Source organism: Myotis brandtii, unplaced genomic scaffold (assembly GCF_000412655.1).
Source record: "Myotis brandtii unplaced genomic scaffold, ASM41265v1 scaffold643, whole genome shotgun sequence".
NCBI classification, from domain to species: domain Eukaryota; kingdom Metazoa; phylum Chordata; class Mammalia; order Chiroptera; family Vespertilionidae; genus Myotis; species Myotis brandtii.
Window position 1 is genome coordinate 519,316 of NW_005370478.1, and position 10,488 is coordinate 529,803.

General features: G+C 45.0%; 1 protein-coding gene across 1 annotated transcript; it reads right to left on the bottom strand.

Annotated features, from left to right (window-relative positions):
* Positions 1–3,622: 3,622 nt before the first annotated feature.
* On the bottom strand, positions 3,623–10,302 carry MRPL9 (mitochondrial ribosomal protein L9). The gene is made up of 6 exons (XM_014528677.1): positions 10,156–10,302; positions 9,773–9,897; positions 9,526–9,576; positions 4,823–4,924; positions 4,264–4,347; positions 3,623–4,148 (listed from the first exon to the last, which is right to left on the bottom strand). The coding sequence occupies exons 1-6, from the start codon at positions 10,193–10,195 to the stop codon at positions 4,014–4,016; spliced, it is 537 nt and encodes a 178-aa protein (XP_014384163.1). The 5' UTR covers positions 10,196–10,302; the 3' UTR covers positions 3,623–4,013.
* Between the last annotated feature and the right edge of the window lie 186 nt (positions 10,303–10,488).

Genomic DNA, 10,488 nt, shown 5'->3' on the forward strand with positions numbered 1-10,488 from the left:
GCACAGGGAACAGTCACCGAGGAGAGAGTCACAAGTGTGGCCATGCTGGTGAGAAAAGGGTGTAAACCAAAAGTGTTCATGTTGCAGGTTAGGGCTATTTTACTGTGAAACGGAAAACAGTGCCCACTTCCCCTAGATCATGTGGCCCTGCCCCCTTGTTGTTGTGCCCACTTCCAGGGCTGTGCTCTCTAGGGGAGGATTCTTACTGCCTCTTCAGTTTCTGGGGGCTCCTGGCCGCAGCCCTTCAATCTTCACGTGGCCCCTCCTCCATCCTCATCCTGTGTGTTCCCTGGTCCCAACCCCTTGTTCACATGCCCACTCTTACGTGATCACATGGCCCAATTCCCTTGAGACCTTGGATGGTCTGTTTCAGGAGTACCACCTCCCTGGTTGGCTGTCTGCCTCTGCTCTCACACCTGTCAACAGTCCCTTTGCCAAAGTCCTTCCAGAAAATCTTTCATGTGTGCCATCTCTTTCCTGCTGGGACTGTGACAGCTGGGATTGAAAAGGAGACAGAGCAGTCTGTCCAGAATTCATGCAAGAGATCCAGAGGGGCATGTGCTGTCCCTTGAAGGCCCTTCTGAAGGGTAACCAGGTATGGCTCACTGATTCTTTTCTCTGTCTTTATATTCTGTTGTTGAATCCATCCACTGAATTTTTCATTTTGGTTATTTTTCTAGTTTTTTTATTTTATTGACTTTAGAGAGAGGAAGGGGTGAGAACAAGAGCGAGCAAGAGAAACATTGATTTGTTGTCCCACTTATGCATTCATTGGTTGATTCTTGTATGTACGCCAACTAGGAACTGAACCCACAGTCTTGACATTATCGGATAACATTATAACCAGTTGGGCTACCTGGCCAGGGCCTTGTATTTCTAATATTTCTGTTTGGTTCTCTTTTACATCTTCTATTTCTTTGTGGAGATTTTTCCATTTCTTTGCGGAAACTATTTTTTTCCATTTGTTTCAAACACGTTCATAATTGCTTGTTGAAGCATTTTTATCATGGTGGGTACTTTAAAATCCTCATCAGAGCCGACTAGGAACTGAACCCACAGTCTTGGCATTATCGGATAACATTATAACCAGTTGGGCTACCTGGCCAGGGCCTTGTATTTCTAATATTTCTGTTTGGTTCTCTTTTACATCTTCTATTTCTTTGTGGAGATTTTTCCATTTCTTTGCGGAAACTATTTTTTTCCATTTGTTTCAAACACGTTCATAATTGCTTGTTGAAGCATTTTTATCATGGTGGGTACTTTAAAATCCTCATCAGATAATTCTGATGTCTGTCATCTCAATCTTTGCATCTATTGTCTTAAAATTCAGTTTGAGATCTTCCTAGTTCTTGGTAATCTGTCATCTCAATCTTTGCATCTATTGTCTTCTTAAAATTCAGTTTGAGATCTTCCTAGTTCTTGGTATGATTATATTTTTAAGAATTGGAACTCATCAGTGGGAACGAACATTTTTGTATTTTCTGAGACTGAAGTGGAATTTTAGATTCCCTACTTCACCTCCACTGATACCCAAGGTAAGTTGAGCTCTCGTTACTGCTGGTGGATTGCAGCTCTCCTCATGGTCTCCACTAGCATTATGATGGATGTGACTTCATTACTGCTAGGTAATGGTGGGAGTCCTAACTCTTCAGTAGGTCTCCTCTGATACTACCCTGTGGGAAGGCAGGTGGAAGCAGATATCCAGGTTCCCTACTGACACCATGGAGGGGGAGAGCTCCGTACTGGCTGGTGGGATGAAAATCATGGTTCCCCACTTTGCTTTCTGTGATACCACCCTGGCAGGGGTATAGGGGTGACTGCTTTGATCTGAATACCCCTTTGGGAACTGCCTTTGCCTGAAGTTGATAAACTCACCCTAGGTCTATGCCCCTTTTCTAGTCTATGTGGGGGTATATTGGTCTGGCCATTTGTTTCAATAGGATACACATCTCTGCAGAGCCATCCTAGCTTGAGCTTGTGGGACTGACTGAGGTCTTTGTTGATACTATATCAGCTCAACTTCTCTCTCTACCCAATCCTGCTTCCTTCATTCCCGCACAGGTGTTGATCCAGAAAACTCCTCCAATAAACTTCCTGCATGCAAATCCCCAACTCAATCTGTCCCACCAGGACTTCACCCCATGGCAAGTATTTAAACACTTTGAGATTAGTTGTGTGGAATGTTGTGCCGATTGCTCAGCTTCAGAGCGCTTCATGATGTGGAAAGATGCTGTGTTCAGTGAGCTTTCCATTTCAATGACAATAGGGATGGGGATCAGAGAAATGACAAGTTTCAAACAATACCTGTGCTAGAGCCAGGTTATGGAGTTCTGGCAAGTGAGAGGTTGGGTAGTTATCAGTGCAACTACCGACAGACCTCTCTTTAGTTGGGATGGCCTCATGTGAATGAAAGTGCATATAAGTGCTTAATGGTCTTGGAGTGGTAGCTTAACTGGCTCAAAAAGGATGACAGCAACCAAGCTCTGAGTTTCTGGTAAGGATAGCAGTGTCAATGGTCCCATCTCTAGCCACCTGAATTGCATGACCTCTCATTGTATTTGAGTGTCTCTCACATAATCCATTTGTTAACAGTTGGGTATTTTTCCTACCAATGGACCTTGAACTTACGCAGAACTACTTCATCTCTTATCACGACACATATTCTATAATTACCTAACAACCAGCCCCTATCTTAACTTTGGTCTGGAAACCAAGATTTTTTTTTCCAAAATGTTAGGAATTGGTTCAAGAAACAATACAGAAGTTTCTTTTTTAAACTTCTTTCATCCCATTTTTATTTTAGCCAACATTTACCCTTAAGCTTTAATTCAGATTGCCTTAGAAAAGTAGAATCCATTGTGCTTACTCATATTGATGACTTTATCAACATACCTAACGAGAGTAAGTTTTTGTGTGTGTTTTTTAAATCCTCACCTGAGGATATTTTTTTCTATTGATTATGAGAGTAAGTTTTTGTGTGTGTTTTTTAAATCCTCACTTGAGGATATTTTTTCTATTGATTTTTAGAAAAAGTGTAAGGGAGGGAGTGAGAAAAACAAGGAGAGGGAGGGAGAGGAAGGGGAGGACAGAGGGAGAGAGGGGAAAGAAACACTGATATGTGAGACACATCGATAGGTTGCCTCCTGCACACACAGCCCGGGTGATCAAACCTACAATCCTGTGGTGCACAGGCTGATGCTTTATCCGTTAAGCCAGGGTGAAAGTTTTTTTTTTTTTTTTTAAATTATATTTTTATTGATTTCAGAGAGGAAGGGAGAGGGAGAGATAGAAACATCAAAGATGAGAGAGAACCATTGATCGGCTGCCTCTGCATGCCCCCCACTGGGGATCAAGCCTGCAACCCGAGCATGTGCCCTTGACCAGAATCAAACCTGGACCCTTTAGTCCACAGACCGATGTTCTACCCATTGACCCAAACCAGCTAGGGTGAGAGTAAATTTTAAGACTAAAGACATAACAGTTAGTTGAGTAATTTGCCCACAGCAACTGTGGGGTGTGGTCTGCAAATGTGTTCTTTCTTTTTAGCAGCAAACCCCAGTGGCTCAAGAGGACATACAATGTAGATGTCCTGTCCCTAGACTACTCAAGCTCAGTAAACACCTAAAAAAAACACAACCTTTGTATTTCTTTTTGAGATATAAATGTTCAATTTGGATAATGAGGATAGGCAAGCACTAAAGACAATGCTAGCTCTTCCATTTATTCCAATGAATTCCAATGGAGGAAGAGGAAATAGGATCTAGACTGTTTTTGATCTATTAAATATTTACCTTATATCTACAACTTGGTACTTCTTGAGCAGGACTGCCCCAATAAGGCGAGATGTGATAACAGTCGAAGATGGAGATGACAAATTTGGAGAATTCAACATATATATGCAGTTTAGTCCGATGTCCCCATATGGTCTCTAAAATTCTGTATTTGGTCAGAGCTGGCTCATCTTTGCTCCACTGCCTCAGATTCTGCTTCACCACTTTTGAGGGAGAGTAGGTTCAGATCGTCTGGGAGCTGGTGGCGGCCATTTCCTTGGCAGCTTGCTGGGCCAACCAGTACTTGTATCTTTTTGTCTTGGGCCTCTCAAAGTTCACCACAGACATAGGTACCCTGATAGTGTCAAGCCCATTTACCTGCATACAAAACAATAGGAATCCCCAGAGATGAGTTGGGCAGGTAATAGCCAACAACACCCAATCCCCGCTTTTCACCAAGTCAGAAAAAGGAGACAGTATGTAAAATACTCACCGTCACCTCACACCAATACTCGCCCCATCGCGTGATGGGCTCTTCTGGTAACTTTAATGCATGTGGGGCTACCACAACACCAAGCTGGAAAAAAATCATAGAAAAAGGAGCTCTGTTTACATGTCTGTCGTTATAGGCAACCTCATAAAGAGGGTTCTAGAATTTCCTGTATAGTTTATCCTGGCTGATCCCACAAGAGGGCAAAGAAGATAGTGGCAGAGAAACTCAGTCCTCATTTCTCAGAAAGAGAGGTGGATTCACAAAGAGAAACAGGGCTAGAGACCACAATTACAAGAACAATTTTCCAGTGAAGTCATATTTTCTCAGGTTTTCCTGAGAGGAAATAAACTATACCATATTTTCTTATCTGTTTTCAGATTCTATGTGACCAACCTTAGTCCTAGCCGTTTCCTTCCCACACCCCTGCAAACTAGCCAAGAACACTTTCCCTAACTCTAGCTGGACTCACACCTGTTTCTAACAAAAAGCTCAATCCCAGGCTTTCTTCCCATAGGTAGCTTCCACCCTCAGTGGTATAGTACTGTTTGGGAACACTCACGTTTTTTAGAAAATGGCGGGCAACTATTTCAGGGTTTAGCTCCCATTTGACATTGTTCTTCATCCCCACCTCCAGGTGACAGCTCTTCAGAAATTTCACTGTCTGAGAGGAATTATAAACAGAGGCTACGTTAGAGTTAGAAACATATTGGCAAGAGGCACAAGGTCTGAGAGCTCAGGAAAAGGGCACAATTTCTGCCTCACAGCCAGCCAAGACAGGTGAGAAGATAAACGGAAAGACAGAGAACATTCTTGTCCCAAGGCTGATATGATACTGTGGAAAGATGTTTTTGTGACACTTTGGAGGAGAATGTACTCTATGTCTGGTTGTCCCTAACCAAGTGGCTGTTTTTCATCAATTGGGGCCACTGGCCCTGCCCAGTTGGCTCAGTTGGTTGGACCATGTCCCATAAACCAAAAGGCTGTGGACTCAGTTTCTGGTCAGGGCACACATAACTAGGCTGAGAGTTGGATCCCTGGCCAGTCAGGGCATGTATAGGAGGCAACCGATTGATGTTTCTCTCTCTTTCCCTTCCTAAAACAACATACACTCAGGGTGAGGATTTAAAAAAAAAAAAAAAAAAAAAAAAAAGGGAGCCACTGGTATATCTCAGGATGAAATGACTTTCATAGGCTGTTTTAATCCAATGCTTCTGGCCCTTCAATCACACCCCTATCCTATTAATGATTCCTCCTTGCTTACAGAATGAAATATAAATTCACTAGTGGAGGATTCAAGATGTTTTGTAAATCCTACCCCAAACCCCTTTACAGCCATGTTTCCTAACATTATACTACACAAGTCCTCTGCTTTAGCTATCTTCTTACACTTTTTCTCCCTTAAGAATACACCCTCCTGAAGCAAAATAAACCAGTCAGAAATAAGCATCACATGATCTCACTCATATGTGGACTCTAATGAACAAAATAAACTGATGAACAAAATAGATCTAGAGACAGAGAAGCATGGAAGACTGACGAATTTCAGAGGGAAGGTGGTGTTGGGAGATTAACTGGGACAATAGTGTGGTAAAGGCCTGGGAGGAGTGGGTGCAGGGTGAAGGAGGTCAATCGGGGGAAAAGGGGGAACATATGTAATACTTTCAACAATAAAGATTTAAAAAAAGGGAGAACCAAGATGGTGGCATATGTAACGCCTCCCACAACCACATCAAAATTACAACAAATACAGAACATCCATCATGTGGAACCACTGTAAAGCTTGCTGAATGGAAATTCTACAACTAGAGAAAGAAGAAAGCACACTGAGACTGGTAGCAGGAGTGGAGGTGCAGGACAGGCTGGTCTGATACCCACCTGTACTGTTTTTTTTTTTTTGTTTTCATTTGGGGGGAGATTGTCTCTATGGAGGCAGCCTGTGAGGAGCCACACCAGACCCCCAACCCCGTGTTCCAGAGTTCGGAAGAGAAATCCCTGCGACTATGGGCTGGTTGTAAAAACCAGCAGGAATTGTGGCTGAGTGACAGGCTGCTGGAGACCCATGTGCTCCCCTTAAAGGACCCGAACACAAACTTACATGGTCCCACTTCTGAGCTTCAGCGCCGGGGAACCCAGACACATAGGTGGAGGAATTGAATTGCCTGGCATCAGGGCAGGAACTCGGGGGGCGGCTTTCTGCCAGGCAGGGGTACTCACAGGGATCACTGTTCCTGTGCTGGGACTTTCCCTGTCCCAGGGCTGACAGGCAGCCATAGCTGAGTCTCCGTGAGCCTGGAGCACACTGTTTGCTCCACCCTGAGACCCCGCCCCATCCAATTTGCAGCACCACTCAAGCTGTCTGCAGCAGCTTTTCCATATGAATAGACCTGTCCTGGCTCAGGCTTCAGGCTCCCTGAAATCAAACAAGCTGCAGCTGGTGACAGAGTGCCCCAAACCTATCAAAAGACCCACGATCTGGCACCAGTACCAGCCTCGCCTGGGCACCTCCAAGCCCAATAAAAACAGCAAATGGCAGCTGCCTGCAGATCCCTTTGTAGCTCCTGCCCTCCCTGGTTGTGGGAGGCTGACTTTACACCTCCCTTGAGGTCCTAGAGCTAGTGCACTAGGTGGACAGCTTTAGACCATAGCAGATTACAACTCTATATATCCACAAGGGCACACTCAAGAGCAGTGGTTCTCAACCTTGGCTGCACATTAGAATCACCTGGGAATCTTTTTAAAATCCTGATTTCTGGGCCTCATCCTCCGAAAATTCTGTTTCTTTGTTATGGGGTGGGGCCACAACATTAGTAACAAAGAAACAGAATTTCCGGAGGATGAGGCCCAGAAATCAGGATTTTAAAAAGATTCCCAGGTGATTCTAATGTGCAGCCAAGGTTGAGAACCACCGTCTTATAAGAACTCTTGTGATTATATTGGTCCCACCTGGATAATCCAGGATACTCTCCCCATCTGAAGATCCTCAACTTAACTACACCTGCAAAGCCTCTTTTGCCACATCCTATGTAATCCTATATAATAAAAGGCTAATATGCAAATTGTCCCCTCAACTGGGAGTTCGACCAGGGGGCAGGGCCAGTAGGCCAACCACCCATGGCCCCTCCCCCTGGCCAGCCAGGCCTAATTGGCCCCAAGTGGGGCGGGTGGGCCAGACCCCACCCATGCACGAATTCGTGCACAGGGCCTCTAGTAAGATAATATATTCCAAGTTCTGAGGATTACAATATGGATAATTTTGGAAGGAGTCATTAGTCTACAACAGACATATACATGCTGGCATGCCCCATGGTCGGAGACAATGCTTTTTAGGATCCATACAGATCCTTCAGATAATGGTTTTGGTCAATGTGGGCAAAAAGGGCAAATCTGTAGCAGAATATGTATCAATTCCAGCCAAGTTGAATCACTGGCCCATCCAGGTAGAATATAAATCAACGATCCAGTGAGTGGCTGGCTGGTCCCTTTGCAGGATCGTGCTGCATTGGGGGCTTAGTGTTGGTCTCTTGTGCTGCCATGTTGTGCACTTGGCACTAGCAGGAGCCAGGTCAGCACTGTGAAGTAAGAGCCCTCCCTGTAAATTCCACAAAGAGAACCTTCACCCTTGCCACCAGGCAGAGCTTCCATCTCACCAAAGGTCTTACCTACGGACACAGACAGTAGGTGGTGAAGGCCTGGGTGGGTGGGAACCAGGTGGAGGGGGGAATGGGGACATCTGTAATACTCTCAACAATAAAGATTAAAAATAAAAGAATACCCTCCTGGCCTATCCAAATTCTATTAATCCCACAAGGCCAAATTCAATCCCATCTGGACAAAAGCCCTCTCCAATCACCCTAGTCTGTTTTGGTCCCTGTCACTCTTATAATTGACTGTCTTAAGTTTATTGATTACTTTTGTATGTGTTAATGTTCACTCCAACTTGTCTGCAAGTATCACTGAGGCAGAGCTTCCATCTCACACTCTTCCACGTTGGGGCCTCACTCAGTAAGCTCGGGCAATTCACTCACAAGGCCAGGATTTCCCGCTAAATACCAGCTATGGCAGCCATAACACTTCCCCTTTCCCTACCTTGTGTCTGCAATCAAGAGAGTTCAAGGAAATCAAGAAACCACTCAAGCAGAGGTTGGTGACTCCTGTAGATGAAAAAAAAGTGATAAAAAAAAACAAGGACCTATAACCGATATTACTCTACCCAGCAAAGCTATCTTTTAGAATCAAAGGCCATATAAAGAGTTTCCCAGACAAGCAAAAGCTAAAGGAGTTCATCACCATCAAACCAATATTACATGAAATGTTGAAGAATATTGAAAAAGAGGAAGAAGAGATAAAAATATTAATAAAATGGCAACAAATACATATCTATCAACAATTGAATCTAAAAATCAAAATAAACGAACAAGAAATCTAATGAACAAAATAAACTGGTGAATAAAATAGAATCAGAGGCAGGGAAGCATGGAACAGACTGACGAATCTCAGAGGGAAAGGGGGGAGGGGTTCGGGAAGAGATTAACCAAAGGTCTTACCTACGGACACAGACAGTAGGTGGTGAAGGCCTGGGTGGGTGGGAACCAGGTGGAGGGGGGAATGGGGACATCTGTAATACTCTCAACAATAAAGATTAAAAATAAAAGAATACCCTCCTGGCCTATCCAAATTCTATTAATCCCACAAGGCCAAATTCAATCCCATCTGGACAAAAGCCCTCTCCAATCACCCTAGGTCTGTTTTGTCCCTGTCACTCTTATAATTGACTGTCTTAAGTTTATTGATTACTTTTGTATGTGTTAATGTTCACTCCAACTTGTCTGCAAGTATCACTGAGGCAGAGCTTCCATCTCACACTCTTCCACGTTGGGGCCTCACTCAGTAAGCTCGGGCAATTCACTCACAAGGCCAGGATTTCCCGCTAAATACCAGCTATGGCAGCCATAACACTTCCCCTTTCCCTACCTTGTGTCTGCAATCAAGTGTTCTCTCCAACTTGTCTGCAAATATCATCGAGGCAGAGCTTCCATCTCACACTCTTCCATGCTGGGGCCTCACTCAGTGAGCTCGGGCACTTCACTCACAAGGCCAGGATTTCCCGGTCTCAATACCAGCTATGGCAGCCACAACACTTCCCCTTTCCCTACCTTGTGTCTGCAATCAAGAGAGTTCAAGGAAATCAAGAAACCACTCAAGCAGAGGTTGGTGACTCCTGTAGATGATCAACAAATACAGACTTTCTGTGTTTCTACTCACCGCCTCACCGGCCTTGGTCTGGATCCTTTCTAACTTTCCTTCTTTTCTTAGCTAGAAAAGAAAGATAAAGATGAAAAAAAAGTGAATGCATAGTAAATAACAACAAACTCTTACTATGCTAGGCATAGGCTGGATTTCTGGATTCCTGGTCCAGTCACTATTTCATTTTCAAATTAAATATAAAAGGGACAGAAGTTGCTAGAGGAAATCTTAATGTTTTAGTCCCCCTGCCTGTCTTTGAGCTCACCAACTTCTCCTCTTCAAACAACTTCTTGTTTTCAGGGGATGCGTATACAGCCAGTCCCTGAGGAAGCAGCCGGTTCCGGCCCAGAGATTTCTCCACTGAAACCAAGTCACCGCGGACTCCGAGCTCTGCCAAAGCGAACAGACACTGGGTCAGACGAGCTGGGAGTCCCCAGGGAAGGAGATGACCAAAGGAAGAAGCGCCTCTGATTCTCTCAGCTCTGTTCTTCCTAGAAGAATGTTAACATTCACTGGGAACAACATTTAAGAGGCTTCTAATTAGTGAGGGTCTGATTCAGAAGCTTGATATTCTCTATACAAAGTGAAGCGTGTCCAATCCCAGGGTTTCAGGATCGGCGCGCGTAGGCCTCCTGCGCCCACACTTACTGAGGATCCCGCATCCCTGTCCTCCTCCACAGGCCAACATCGCAATCACAGCGCTGTTCACGCCTTTCTCCTCAATCAAAGTAGGAAAAGGCAGGAAAGAGCTGATGCCAAACAGGCCGGCCTGAGGTAGAGGCACCCGTGCCCCAGCCTTACCGTCCACCGACTGCGTGAGGATGAGCTCCAGGTTGTCTTTGGGCCGGTGCTTCGTGTCCTCCACCAGCCGGTAGACGCGGTGGCGCCGGTGCAGGCGCGGCTTCCGACCCTTCCCGGCCAGCGGCACCTTCCACCAGCGCTCCACGATGACCGTGCCCTGGCGGCCGGAGAGCGGGTGAG

Bases quoted from the DNA above. Each gene is read 5' to 3' on its own strand.
- MRPL9 (XM_014528677.1), bottom strand. From the start codon at position 10,195: ATGTTGGCCTGTGGAGGAGGACAGGGATGCGGGATCCTCA. The intron at 4,925-9,525 runs GTGAGTAGAAAC...AATTCCTCTCAG, and splicing joins AGACCAAGGCCGGTGAGGCG to ACAGTGAAATTTCTGAAGAG. The intron at 4,348-4,822 runs GTGAGTGTTCCC...ATTTTTTTCCAG, and splicing joins CCCGCCATTTTCTAAAAAAC to CTTGGTGTTGTGGTAGCCCC.